Source organism: Neomonachus schauinslandi, chromosome 15 (assembly GCF_002201575.2).
Source record: "Neomonachus schauinslandi chromosome 15, ASM220157v2, whole genome shotgun sequence".
NCBI classification, from domain to species: domain Eukaryota; kingdom Metazoa; phylum Chordata; class Mammalia; order Carnivora; family Phocidae; genus Neomonachus; species Neomonachus schauinslandi.
The window spans coordinates 37,192,719-37,207,829 of record NC_058417.1 but is presented as its reverse complement, the minus strand read 5'-3'; the positions used below and the strand labels follow the sequence as shown (position 1 = coordinate 37,207,829).

Below are 15,111 nucleotides of genomic sequence, written 5' to 3'. Positions count from 1 at the left end.
CTGCTTCTAAGGAATCCTCCCATCCAGCTAGAGGACTGGACACAAGCTGTGTCTGGACACCCGCTGGTGCAGCCCATGTTAGGGATGAAAGGAAGTCAGCAGGCCCAGCCCACATGTTCTCATAAGGAAACGACCCTTTTTTGAGAAGAAATGAAACCATGCAAGGCACTGGCAACATTAGGGATTGAGAAAGGCTGTAAAGGTCACCATAGGCAGCTTGTGAAGCCGCTTAATTCAAGTTCAAAGATAAATCAGGCAAAAAACTTAAATGGCTCAGAAGAGGAGCCCGAAATGCCTTAACGACCTTGCCATCTTGACTTTGGATCTCTAGTTCCTGCCGTACTGATCCTCACGCCTCCCCTGTTTGGCTGCTGACGTACAGTCAATCAAGCACTCCTACTTCCTTATCAACATCTGGCATCCAAAGCAACACCAGAGACCGAGAGCACAGGAGAAAAGGCAGTGGCTCTAAGTCCTCCACACTGGCCCGGGGGGGAGCCCTCCCTTCTAGACCCCCTCTCCGTCTGCGTGTGCCCCTTGCTGGCTTTTTCAGATGGTTCCTCCCCACGTCTGCCCCATCTCTTACATCTCGAGTTCACCTCACTGGCTTGTTCTCCTCCCAGCCTCCCAGGGCTGTCATCAAACGGACCCCTCTCTGTTGTCAGTGCAATCGGAGCCAGGGGAGTTTCTGGTTCTGATGTGAGAACTCCAAATCACTTGCTCAGTAACAAGAGGCCTGCATCAGTTGCCTTCCCAAGAAGCAAGAAAGCAAGTAGGTCCTATTTACAGCCGGCACAAAAACTGCCCTCAGAAAGAGTAATGCTACGAGGTTCGAGGCTTGAGGGCAAGGGAAAGTGCATCATGGAAACACAAAGCCTTCTTCTTGGGGTGCCTGGGTGGCTCGGTCGTTAAGCGTCTGCCTTCGGCTCAGGTCATGATCCCAGGGTCCTGGGATCGAGTCCCGCATTGGGCTCCCTGCTCAGCGGGAAGCCTGCTTCTCCCTCTCCCACTCCCCCTGCTTGTGTTCCTGCTCTCACTATCTCTCTCTGTCAAATAAATAAATAAAATCTTAAAAAAAAAAAAAAACTGTTTAAAACAAAGCCTTCTTCTTAGCTCAGCTCTATCCTCTCAAGTCAGTTCAGGCTACCCTTGCTTAAGTGGTCCTAGAGAACAGTGCTGGAATGAGAGGATACCATCACAGGAAAATGAGGAAAGAGAAAAGCACTGGTCAAAGTCCCGGCATTGGCAGGGGTGAGGTGGGGTGAGGAAACAGACAGACTAAACACGGCAGAGCTTGGCAGGGGCCCTGAAGATGGCAATAAGCTCACCCTCTAACTGCGCAGATCCTGATGCCACTCACAGGGAAGGAAATGACAAAACAAGAGACCAAATACCCAGTGGAGGAAAAAATGAGTTTGCATATAAACACTCTGGGCAGCTTCAGGACTTTGCCAGAAAAAGTAGCAAAATGCTCTATTTCCAAAACAAGGAATGGAAAAACCCAGTCTTTCAGGGACTCGATGCCCTTGTTCCCATATCTAGCCCCTCCCACTTACCTGGTCCCTTGCCCTGGGATTTCAGAGCAGTAATTAAAGTGTACTGTTGCTCTGGGCTCTAGCTAGTTAACCTCACTGCTTCTAAGCCGATGACAATTTTGCTAACCGCACATCAGAACAAGTCCATTGGGTCTGGTCTAGCTGGGAACAGAAAAGTTGTTCCTATAACCCCTGCTGTGAAATAAACCATGGGGGGGGGGAAATAAAGAATGCTTTTTCTTGACCACTAGAGTTAGTTCTAGGTTATTCATTATGGTGATTTTCTTTCTCCAATGTTCTTAAACGGGCACAGTAGATAGGTGGGAAAACAAGAGTAAGCCCGAGGTAACTACACTGCAGCCTTCAGGCCTTCGGGGTGGTCTGGCTAATTCTCAGCCAGTCCCCAGCTCTGTGGCTGGCACTGCAGACGGTCTCTGCCCAGCCCTTTGAGCCAATCCTTTACATCTGGGCCATCTGCTCCGCTGGATCTGATCCCAAGGGGAAATGGAAATTGCACTTATCCTCTGGTGCCCTGGTGGCAGCTAGCGCTTAGCCACTATTCAGGATTATCTAGAGACCCCTGACACAGACCTTGGGGAGTGGGAGGAAACAGTCATCTGAAGCACTGTTTCTACATATTCAGAGAAATCAACTGGTCACGTGCCCAGTAAGTGCGCTCTTTTCATTCCTCTGCTTCCCTACCCTCCCTGGATTACTTCCTCTTACCCCATACTCCCCAGCTGTGGATCCTGCTGAAAGCACTTGCCTTCTCATTTTGCCTTAATCCAGGGCTCAGGCAAATAGGATGTGGCCAAACCTCACTTCAGCAGAAATGCCTCAAAAATGATGTACATTTTAAGCCAAAAGAGTTGAGACTTAAGTAGTATGATTAAGAGTGGCTGCTTTGGATTAACCCACCAGTGCTGCCTCTCCCCTAGGCATACACATCTCGTTCCCGTAGTCTGCATTCAGCAGCTGTTGTAAAAACATCAGTTTTCCCCAGTGAGGACTGGTCTGTTGGAGACTTTGCTGAGATGGTGGTTTCAGAAAGACTGAGGAGTTAGGTTCTTCTTTTTTAATAAACTTATTTGAGAGAGAGAGAAAGTGAGAGAGCATAATTGGGGGGAGGGGCAAAGGGGGAGGGAAAGAGAGAGAATACCAAGCAGACTCCCCTATTGAGTGCGGAACCCAACTTGGGGCTCCATCCCAGGACCCTGAGATAATGACCTAAGCCAAAATTGAGAGTTGCATGCTCAACTGACTGAGCCACCCAGGCACCCCAAGGAGTTAGGTTATTCTTGACCTGATTCTAGTTTCTTTGGATTCTGCTCTCAGGATAAGGTCAGAACAGATTAATCCTGACCCTAAGTGACAGACTCATTAAAAGAAAATTCTAGGCTGGGAAAATAGAAAGTATGACAATTAAGGTCCTGTTTTTTAAGGGGAGCCCACACTGGGCTGATGAAAGTTATAGTACAAGCCAAGCTTGCTGCTGGTACAGAGCGATTTCCCTTGTCATACCTCAGACCACCCAGGACACTTAAGCAGATCAAGTCCCACATCCTCCTCCTGACAGCCCAGCTAGAGCTCAGGAACAAGGAGGGGCGAGGCTGCTTCACTCAAAACAGGTTCATATTCTAGTACATTTGCCTTACCAGTGGGGGCTGGAAAGAACAGTCGTCATCTCCAAGAGGTGCTAGAAATCAGGGAACAAAGTCTTACAGATGGGTTTCCCAAATGTATCACCTCCTCCATGGCCCCTGCCTCCTCCCACGCTTCCTGGGACCACACCAGGATGCAGCTGATAATTAGCAACACAATCCAAAGGCTAAAGGATAAATGATTTCTTTGGATTTACATTCTTCTATGAAGTACAAATGCTGATTAGGTGAGTCAGCATATGAGAAAAGACCTTGAATCTTCAATGAACACTAATTATTCTTCCCATGTCTGGGCTTCTTGGAAGCCACATCACTCACAGTTCAGCCCATCTTCCATTTCTGCCCTCTGGTCTACTTCTAGCCTAAGCCCGGGGACAGGTACACAACTCACCACAGTTTGTCCAATACCCTGACAGTGTTTTATTTCAAACTCTAATCCCTGCATTGTAATTAAAAAGAAAATTCTGCCAGTTTGCTCCTGACGGTCTCCACCGCAGAAAAAACAGGTATCCAAAACATACTTTCCATTGAGACTCAGAAGCTAGACATACAATTTAAAAAGAAAGAACTGGGTTCATGGATGTGCACATCAGCTACCCACCCACCTAGGACCAGCCATCAGCCATGGCTGCCGAGGAGATGGCTGGAAACACCCGAGCAGGAGAGGAAAGGACAAAGGTAGATCTTTCTACAGCATGATGGAGAGATGATGGACTTCACAGCTCTAAGACTCCACAGCGTCTAGCCACCTCATCACCCATGTTTCAACCCAGGAGTCATTTTTGCCATCAAGATAGCTGAGGCTTATGGGCCTCTCCCTGTGGCTCTTCATAGTCTTCCCAGGGTTTCAGCTGGGGTCCAGGGATCATCACCGTCTGAAAGAGCAGGAAGCTGAGTTACCTACCATCTGAGCCCATGACTTACGCAGAAGAGATTCACCCTCACCTCCTCCATGGAGGCTTCCCCTTCCCTGGTGCTGCATCACCCCCTCTCTCCACTAGGTGGAGCCCAACAGGAGTGGCTTAAGATGGCATAAGCACTGCCCCAGCTCTCTTAAATCATGCTTACCTTAAGGATGGTCTGCTTAGGGGGTGCCCATGGGGGAATGATCTTGCCATGCATTCTCCAGCTCCCATAGGGATTTACCAGGTGCTTTTCAAACACAACATACTCCAAGACATCCCTGGGCACATCTTCCTGTCCGTACATCAGCCGGCCAAACCGGTCATAGATGGCCAGAGTCTGCAAGGATGAAAGCAAATCTGGTCTGTTAGTACTCAGAGTTGGTTTTCTTGTTTTGTTTCTATTTTTCTTTGTTTTTATTTTTACTTTTTATGCCACAAAACCATTTTAAAACAACCATAACAAAAATTTTTAATGGGTAGGACAAATTATTTCGGAATTCGGAATCTAGACTAAGTGATCAACTACTGACACTTTCCTCTTGGAGGGTCTTTGACCAGGGCTGGAGAGGTGGGAGAGGGAGGATCAGGAAGGGTGGGAGAGAGTATCCTCACACCTGTCTTAGCAGAGCTAACATCTAGCACTGCGTAGGGCACACTGACCGAGCAAAGAAGACCATGGTGAACCTTTCCTTAGAGCCCAGTCTTGGGAAGCTGTCCCCAGGACCCCAGAGGTAGGTAGCTGACCTGAGAGTGAAGAAAAGCTAGGAGGAAAGCAGACTGGTGACCCTACCTGCCGGGTGTGCAGGCGGACAGTGACCTGGCCGTATACGTTGCCCTGGTTCAGCAGATTCGAACAGCGAACCTGAACCACCTGCGGTGGCTCTAAAGATTCTATGAAGCTCCAGCGGACGGTCTTATATGTGATGTCCCAGACCATGTCCTGAGGGCAGAGGAGAAAAAGGTCAACTGGGGTTTTCCTTTCCCTTAGGAAAGCTGGTGTGTCCTTCCACACCTGTTCTCACCTCCATCGATACTACAGCCATCACACAACATATCCCACCAAATGCTTTCCTGTGCCTGCCGTTTCTCTCCTTCCTCAGTTTTGATCAAGCTATTTCTTAAGCCCACCTCGAAATGACCCAAATCAACAACTCAAGACCCACCTACCTTCTTAAGGAACCTTCTCCAAATCAGTGAAAACCACACTCCAAAATGTCAGCTTATCTAATACACCATTACCCCCTCCTTACACTTTTTTAAATATATTTTTTATTTTTTAAAGATTTTTTTTTTTTAAGTAATCTCTGCACCCAACATGGGACTCGAACTTACAACCTGAGATCAAGAGTTGCATGCTCTGCCAACAGAGCCGGCCGGGCGCCCCTCCCTTACACTTTTTTTTTTTGGATAGAGAGAGAGACAGCGAGAGAGGGAACACAAGCAGGGGGAGTGGGAGAGGGAGAAGCAGGCTCCCAAGGAGCAGGGAGCCCGATGCGGGGCTCGATCCCAGGACCCTGGGATCATGACCTGAGCCGAAGGCAGACGCTTAACGACTGAGTCACCCAGGCGCCCCCTCCCTCACACTTTTATAACCTGCTAGTTATTGCATGTATATCTGTTGACTGCGTATATGTTGTCTTATCCCCCCCGCCTGCTAGCACTGAAGAATGGGATTTTACAGGGATAGAAAGGCTAGCCTGCGAGGACCACATCAGTTGTATGTGACCACAGGGAGATGAGGCTGAGCTGATAGAAACTAAAGTTCTCATTCTTTTTTTTTTTTTAATTTATTTGTCAGAGACAGCGAGAGAGCACATGCGCACACAAGCAGGGGGAGGGGCAGGCAGAGGGAGAGGGCTTGGCCTCCCAGGACCCTGGGATCATGACCTGAGCCGAAGGCAGATGCTTAACTGACTGAGCCACCCAGGCATCCCTAAAGTTCTTATTCTTGAACCACAAAGTCCCCATATTGGGGCGTCTCCCCAAGTACCTAGCACCCTGGTTAACACACTATGTAAGCCTCCTGAATGCTCGCTAGATCCTTTATTATACTGTAGGTGCACAGAGGGCTGCCTAATATGGCCCACACGCTGACCTCAGCCCCCATAGCCTGAGGTCTCAGTGCTGCTTGCTGTGGGTCTTCCTCCTTCCTCATCCGCAGGGCTCTTACCAAAGTCCATATCAAGTCAGGACCTTTCAGCCAAAAACAAAGGAACCTCAGCTTTTGCCTTAAACTTCCTGTACTTGCAAAACCAATCCTTCTTAAGAAACCGAAGGTGATGTCTAGAATCTGCCCATTCAGGCATCCCACAGTTCTAAGGAGGTTGAAGACCTACCGGAAAACAGTTTTCCGTTACCAAGGTATGAAGCCGGTCATGGTCTGAGCTAAAAAAGAAAAAGATATAGATCACTGGCTCCTGCTTTATGATACCCCTTCTGAAAGTTGAAAATGGCCCTCAAAATGGACAATTCTTTTTACAAACATTTTCTGCACGCCTACAATAAGCCAGGTAATATGCTAAGTCCTGAGCACATAAAGATGAACATGGTTAAAAGACCCTGAGATCTAATTGCAGAGTGAAATTATTTTTGAAACTCAAGAGCAGAAACAAATTTCTCAGAAATTACCATACATCCTTAAGAAGGGCAAGAGACCCTCACAAATCCATCACAAAAAATCAAAACCTCATCTCATCTTCTCTTACCTCAGACACACCATCAATACCAACTGGATTGCCTTGCACCTTACACTTTTTTTTTTTTTTAATAATCTCTACACCCAACATGGGGCTCAAACTCACAACCCTGAGATTAAGAGTCGCATGCTCCACCAACTGAGCCAGCCAGGTGTCCCACATCTCACACTGTCTGTGAACCTAGCCAAAAGATAAGCAGCTGTCTTTTCTGGTCCTTTCCTTCCACCCCACCCCCCACCTCCCCCAATCCTTGCTGCTACCAGAGTGACCTAGTCATGCTGATTCTATGCAGTAATAGTAAGAAAACAGACAGCAAATCCCAGCTCCTGGACATACAGGATTTTAGAAGGTTCCTAGCTGAGGGGTTTCAAATAAACCTGAGATCAGGCATGAATTAGTGTCTTTCAGATACACATTCATGACTTTTCCCCACAGTTTAATAACTCCTGGGAAGTTTAAATCTTTGTTCCTTCAAACAATCTTGTCCCTAATCCCAGAGTGGGTAAGGGATGAGTTCTGTCCACATGCTTCCCTTGCACCTCTACTCCTAACAGAAAAGGTCATTTCCCCCAAGCCGTTTGCCCCACTGTAGCTCTAGACTAGACTAGGCTGGACTAACCTGAGTGTTGATGACAGCTACAACCACCACCAGGCCTGGCACCTCTCAACGAACTCTTCCTTCTCACTATCCTAGCCTAGAGATCTTCAGTAGAAATAAATTCCCTTGTCTAGGAATTCACTTACCATTTACAATAGAACTTACACTTAAAAATTAAAAGGAAGACATCCACTTCTGGCCAACATAATGGACTGAGCTCATGTGAAACTACTCCCACTATAAACATCTAGAAATGTTGGATGGAATATAATATACACAGACACACATACATTTTAAAATGCTCTAGCTCACAAGAAAGGTAAATTTCCTAGATGCTAAAAGGAAAGAGAACTAAAACCAGAATAGAAAGAACACAACCTGACATCATGACAGCATATGGGATGATTAAACGGATCTAGAAATAGGATCTGATGGCTAGGAACACTCTTCCTAAATCCTTGAACCCTCAAAGAGCAGGGAGTTGGAACTGAGATCTCTGCTCGAAGCTCTGACTTTCAAGTCCTGCACCTGCAACAAAGGAAGACTACAAAAATAGTAGAGAGATAAAGCTTCTCTCTGTCTGGGGCTGAGTTGGGGGGACTAAAAAAATTAAAGTCCTAAGCCCACGTTATACTCAGACATGGACACAGAATTTATGATACCTATATGATGTAAGAATTCCTAAGATAAGAAATTAACATTAAAAAATGAACCTAGGGCCGCCTGGCTGGCTCAAACACACACCTAGACTTATCTAGGTCACTCTAGAACTCTTAACCAAAGGAAAAAAAAAAAAACCCTGTGCCTAGAATAACAGCTGCTGAAAACATAACAGGTATAAGATAGAATTCACTTACTTGTTCAGACAAAGGTGAGCTTCAATAAAAATATCCTTAGCTTTTTCAGGGAAGTCCTTTATTTTAAAATTCGGATCATGTTCTCTTATCTTCCGGATTCTGTAAAATTAAGTATGAGAATCATTTCTTTCTTTTTTCGCTTTTTAAGTAAGCTCTATGCCCAACGTGAGGCTTGAACTCACGACCCGGAGATCAAGAGTCGCATGCTCTACCAAGTAGGCCAGCCAGGTACCCCAAGAATCATTTCTAAAAACTTCATATAATATCCATAACTCACAACTTACGTTAACTGTCATTAATGTCTGTCCACTTATTCAATAATTGTTTGCTGAATGTTCTAAGTCCTGTAAATTCAACGTTCTAATTCACACATCAATCATTTTAACGAAAGACCAAGGCTTCTTATAGTGAAATTTCAGAATTCTGGCATCAAAGAAAACATCCTATAAACACTAAGAAAGAAAACACAGGTTTTACACAAAGGCTCAAGAATCAGAATGACATCAGGCTTCTAACTCTAGCAACATTAGAAGTTAGAAAAACAATGGAGCAGTGCTATTAATTAAGGAAATTATTTTTAGCTCAGAATTGCACACCTGGGCAAATTATAAATGAAGTGGGAGAGTAAAAGAGTGTTTCTTAGACTTGAATGATTTCATGTATCTACTATGCACCCTTTCTCAGGAAGCTGCTGAGGAATGTGCTCCACCAAAATAACAGCATAAACCATGAGAGACTGACATAAAATCCAGGAAACAGGGAATACAACACCAGAGCGAGACAAAAGGAGTTATCAGGAGGATGAGAGAAGTAGATCCCAAGATGTACAGTGGGTCTAAAGAGCAATCAGTCCAGACAGAAACAAGTAAGAAAGGTCAAGAGGGATTTCTTCTTGAAGATGAAATTAATAAAATACTTAACGTTTTCAATGCGCTGAGAAGAAATTTATACAACTAGAGGTTCTGTAAGCAAATGAGGAAAAAAAAACAAAACACAACTTAACTCCAGAAAAAAAAAAAAAAAAATGCAGGAAAAGTCATGATAATGTACTGCACGACTCAGCTGTCAACAGTATTTTTTCATAGTTATAATAATGTAAACAGGGAATTCTGATCTAATCAAAGAGTTAAATATATTGGAGGATGAGAAATACCGTAACCAACTGAAATTTATCCCAGGAATGCAAGGTTGGCTTAACATTCAAAAATCCATTAATGTAACACAATATATCAATAGAATAAAGGACAATGATCACATGATTATCTCAATAGACACAGAAAAAGCATTTGACAAAATCTGACACCCCCTCCGCATTCTTTCCACCTCAGAGCCTTGCTTGTGCTGTTGTGTTCCTAGAACGCTATTCCTCACAACACCCCTCTACCTAGCTAAATGCAAGCAATCCTTTAGGTCCCAGCTTTAAATGTCATTTTCTCAGGGAAGCTTTCCCTGAACTCCCAGACCAAGTTCTCTTTCCCTGTCATGTGATCCCATAGCACTCATACTTCACCATACCTGTAATTATTTAATTGTGTGCAATCAGTATTTAATGGCTGTTTTCCTCCCCTATATGGTAAGTCCATGATAAAACCATATGTGCTTTGTTCATCATCATCATGGACCCTACCACCAAAGAGCTCACAATCCCGGAGAGAAATACATGAGAGGAAATCAGTTATCAGAAATAGTAAGTGTAGGGGCGCCTGGGTGGCTCAGTCGTTAAGCGTCTGCTTTCGGCTCAGGTCATGATCTCAGAGTCCTGCTCCGCGGGAAGCCTGCTTCTCCCTCTCCCACTCCCCCTGCTTGTGTTCCCTCTCTCGCTGTGTCTCTCTCTGTCAAATAAATAAATAAAATCTTAAAAAAAAAAAAAGAAAAAAGAAAAAAATAGTAAGTGTAGGTGCACGGTTACAATTACAGTACAGGCAGCTCCAGAAAGAGTCAGGGAAGGCTTAAAAGCAGACATGATGCACAACTGGTCCTTCAGAAATGAGTTGGAGTTATCAAGTAAAGGAGGAAAAAGACATTTTCAAGGCAAAGGAAAGAATGTACAAAGACAGAGAATCACAGCACAACACTGTCAAGGAACTGGCAATTAGTTTGGAAATGCTGATTTAGGATGAGAAAAGTGGAATAAGAAGATGACAGTGGAAAGGAAGACAAGAGCCAGATTTACAAAAAGCTGTGAATACTGCTAAGTCTGGATTTTATTTTTCAAGTAATAGAGAGCCACAAAAGAGGTTTAATGGAAAAGTGATATAATAAGATCTGTATTTAGAGAAATAAATTCATGGCTACATGAAGAATTAATAAAGACTCAATATGCTTCTGCACAGAAATCTATAAACAATCCCAAAGAACCTCTGCGTGACAAATACTAAATGTTTCCATCCTTTCAACTAAGAGAGAGACTAAGAAGGTTTTGGTTTCTGCTCCTTAGTTAAGACCTAGTTAGCTCCGTAAAACAGGTCTGTCTTTTTGACCCTTTTTGGCTTTTTATTCTCTGTAGTTCAAACTCTAAGGTACTTCCCATATAAATATGCTCTTATCATTATTTAAAATTTTAAAATATGTGATCAAAAAAGTGTTCTACAAACTTCTAAGTCACCTCCCTAACTGATGTGACAAAAATACCAATGAAGGCTGAGAGGCTAAGAATCAAAAAGCCCATATTCTTCTACATTAATTAAACTCTGTTACAGAGAAAAATATACTGTCAAGTTATCAAAGGAGTTATGTCCAACCCAATTCACCTAAGATGGCCTCTCTGGAATAAAATAGCAACAAGAAATTTGTGTTCTAATATTAATTCCCAGTTGTCCCAGACACCTACGACAATTGTGAGGCCACCTTCTTCTTCAATCGCTCACTTCTCTGTGCCAATCCTTCCTTTGCAAGAGATGACAAGCGAGCATCACCTTCTGGAGGAATGTAGGTGTCAAAGATACCAGCTGTAGTGAAAGAAGAAAACAAGAAGGCATTGAAAAATTGAGGAAAAAGTCATCTTGAGGTCATATAAAATTGAGAGGTACTGTGGTATAAAGTAGACCAATAAAGTAGACTTCCACATATAGGGAACTCTGTTACATTAGAAAAAAACAGAATAATTTAAGTCTTCTCTCAGAGCATCAATTTCTTCTTGTACAAAATGGAGAAATTTCACCCTTGCCTTCTAAGAACAGGTGTGTAAACAAGATCAAAGATGACCTCATGAAGGGCGCCTGGGTGGCTCAGTCAGTTAAGCATCTGAGTCTTAATTTCAGCTCAGGGCTATGGGATCCAGCCACAAGTAGGGCTCCAAGCTCAGTGGGGAGTCTGCTTGAGATTCTTTCCTTAAGCCCCTCCTCCCACTCATGTGCACGTGCATGCTCTCTATCTCTAAAATAAATAAACTAGGGGTGCCTGGGTGGCTCAGTTGGTCAATCGACTGCCTTCGGCTCAGGTCATAGTTCCAGGTTCCTGGGATAGAGCCCCTCATTGGGCTCCCTGCTTGGCAGGAAACCTGCTTTTCCCTCGCCCACCCCCCCATCCCACCCCCCAGCTTGTGTTCCCTCTCTCGCTGTCTCTCCCTGTAAATTAAATAAATAAAATCTTTTAATAAAAATAAAATAAATAAATATTTTTAAAATATGGTACACACAAAGTAAATCATTATTGGGGCTGAGCTGATTTTGTAGTTAGTTAAATACAGTCAATCACGGTTTAAATCATTCCATTTTCCAGAATATCTCTGACAGGAGGAGATTCAGTCAGGGTCTCAGAAATACCATGCCTCACCTGTACAGGCCAGATGTAGGGGACGCTCCAAACGTTCTGGAGGAATGACCAGACCTGCTTTCCGGGCAAATTCTATAAACTCCTTTTCTGATTTGTATTTGGGTTTGTAAGCAGGAGGTGTGAAACGTTTCTTAGTTCTCACTGGAACTACAACTGTGGACTGAGTCACCAGGACTGGCTGTAAGACAGGAAAAGGTTAGGATAAAGGTGACCTGGAAAGAAATCTACCTTGAACAAACTCTAAGCAAAGACAGAAAGGGCACATCCAAAGAATGACTTAGGAACAATTATAAAGCCACGTATCAGCGGGGAAACACTCATGGGTGTCTTAACTAGAAGCCTGTAAGCAACCTTTACTAACACCACTCAACATTTACTAAAGGCTTTCCTGGGGCGCCTGGGTGGCTCAGACGGTTAAGCGTCTGCCTTCGGCTCAGGTCATGATCCCAGGGTCCTGGGATCGAGTCCCGCATCAGGCTCCCTGCTCCTTGGGAGCCTGCTTCTCCCTGTGCCTCTCTCTCTTGTCTCATGAATAAATAAATAAAATCTAAAGGCTTTCCTCTGGTACGTTCCACAGTACACGACTATGCCAAGTCCCAGGGATGCAGAGTTGATTAAAGCAAGGCTTCTGCTTTCAAAGAACCTTCAGTCCCATGGGAAACTTAAACATCAACCCAACACTGAAAAGAGAGCAATGCTATTATTAAAGCATAAGAAAAGTCCTCTTCTTGGCATCTCCCTTATATTTACTCGGATTACATCCTGCTCATTCTGTTGGGAGCCTAACTGTAAACTTCATTCTGTCATTCTAGCTCCCAAAAGATCAATAACGCCTTTAAAAGCCAGACCTCTTCTCTGACCGTGAGTTTTACTGTCAGTACAGTGACGATATGAAACTCCCTCCTTTCCAACTGTTCAATTTAGCGCATGCGTAAGAACCAAGGGGAAGCGAGCCCAGCTTCCAAACCATGACTTCTTTCCCCTTTAATACCTCCCCCGCCACACAGACCCAAAGCAAACTGGAGAAACTTCATCCCCGAGAATTTGCTCGTCCTCGTGGGGCCTTTAAGGGGCTCTCCTCACGCCGCCACTTAGCTCAGTAGCTGGGTCCCGTCTACCTCAAACTCTTCCTAACTAGGTGTGACTTGTATCGTCCAAGCCCACCAAGGACAGCTGCAAAGCGAGTATTCCCCTCTACTCTGTGGCCTCCTCCAGCCCCTAGAATCCTACCCACCCGGTCCCTACCCACCTGACGAGACCACCATCCTAAAGCTTTGGATAAACAAAACAACCCCCGCGGCACGGGGGCTGCCATTTTGGTGCCGCAAAGGCCGCTGGGATAGGGACTAGGCTTTACGAGCCGAGGGCACGAGAGAGGGCGCATAGGGTGGAGCTTCCCCGGGTGTGGAATTTTCCGGGGCGCGCGCCCTCCGCCGAGTGTGAGCGGCGCGAACGCGCACGTGCGCGTTGTGGGGGTGGCTAGAGAACGGACTGCGCGCGTGCGCACTTAGCGGCGTTGGGGGTGGGGTGGAGCGCACGGCTGTCACGCGCCAGAGAGCGCTGGGGCGCGAACTGCGCCTGCGCTCGAGGCCTTCTGGCCGCAAGGAGTTGCTGCATACTTGTGAAGATAGGGATGTTGCTGCACCTTGCTTGCATTCCCCGAAGAATGAAAAGGTACTGCCCTTCGGAGACAAGTGTTTTTCTTCAGTGCCTACTTTGATCTACTTTGATCACGGAACGAAAATGACTGGTTTCTGGATCTGTATCTGACCTCAATATGCTATGTAACCTTAAACAGCGCTACTTTTCCCAATCTGAACCGTGTGAAGAAAATTCTTACCGTCAAATTAAAGAGATTAATGTCTACTGTGTTTATTGGACAAACATAATACTGTGTTTTTGAAGCAAAAGACACATGGACTGACAAAAACATTTCTTGTTTGTCCTTTTGGGAAAGAGGCACGGGTTTAATCATAACAAATAATAGCTTATACTTTAGAAATGTTTACCAGGTGCCAGGCAATTTTCTAAGCATTTTGCATATATTAACTCATCACTCCTCACTGCAAACAAGAGTAATACTCCTACCTACGAGGTTGGGTCACAGAGAAATCAAGCATGTAATTTTTTTTAAGGTCACACGGCTAATTACTGTCAGAACTAGGATTCAAATCCAAGCTGACTGAATCCAGAAACCATGCTCTAATTACTATGCTGTACTGCTTCACGTTCGGTTGTTAAAGGATTTATGATGTTGGGATCATCCTGGAAAATCCAATGCTGTCATGATTGCTGAATGCCAAACACTTCCCACACTTACCTGTAGGTTCTTATCTTATTCTGCCAATTAGTGTTTATTGAGCACTTACCTATTTTGCAATGAGTTAAGAGCTTGTGGTATGCACATACAAGAGCTTACAGGCTGGAATAGAACTGTTACGAAAGTCCAGATAAAATGCTATGGACTATCAAAGGAGAAAGATTACTTTTGGGTTTCAGGATCACTTGTATTGCCTTAAATCTTAGCTTCTCAATTATACTGTAAATTATTCAAGGGTAAGAATATCCCCACAGTTCTAGCCACAGCACTGAACCTATAGCATGACACATTAATAGGGACATGAAATTAGGGTGCTATATGTATGTGTTAAAAGAATGTATATTATTAAGCATTTAAATGAGAGATAGCTCATTATTTCTTAACAGACTCTATGCCCCAGAAAATAAAATGCGAATTTTTTTCTACCGGTCTCCCTACCGAAGTGAGGAAATTCCATTCCATGATGAGTGGTTATTAATACAGAATGCTGAGAAACTCTATCCGAGATTATCTCCTCCATCACTGAGTTTTATATTAGCTTTACATAGTAGCGAATACATCCCAGATCACTTCTGTCTGCCCTCTGATCAGTTTCTTTTTTCTTTTTTTAAAGATTTTAGTTATTTATTTGACAGAGAGAGACACAGCGAGAGGGAACACAAGCAGGGGGGAGTGGGAGAGATTTTACTTTTCTTTCTGTTTTTCCTTTTTTTTTTTTTAAGATTTTATTTTTGAGTAATGTCTACATCTGGGGCCCCTGGGTGG

The 15,111-nt window shown here is 44.4% G+C and overlaps 1 protein-coding gene across 2 annotated transcripts; it reads right to left on the bottom strand.

Moving 5' to 3' along the window:
• Positions 1-3,598: 3,598 nt before the first annotated feature.
• MRPL45 (mitochondrial ribosomal protein L45) lies at positions 3,599-13,477 on the bottom strand. Of its 2 annotated transcripts, XM_021704126.1 has the most exons (8): positions 13,276-13,477; positions 12,027-12,204; positions 11,083-11,200; positions 8,253-8,351; positions 6,438-6,486; positions 4,892-5,041; positions 4,265-4,438; positions 3,599-4,071 (listed from the first exon to the last, which is right to left on the bottom strand). In XM_021704126.1, the coding sequence occupies exons 1-8, from the start codon at positions 13,408-13,410 to the stop codon at positions 3,985-3,987; spliced, it is 990 nt and encodes a 329-aa protein (XP_021559801.1). In that variant the 5' UTR covers positions 13,411-13,477; the 3' UTR covers positions 3,599-3,984. The 2 variants fall into 2 exon arrangements, with proteins under 2 accessions (XP_021559801.1, XP_044777508.1); XM_044921573.1 differs by lacking the exon at positions 4,892-5,041.
• Between the last annotated feature and the right edge of the window lie 1,634 nt (positions 13,478-15,111).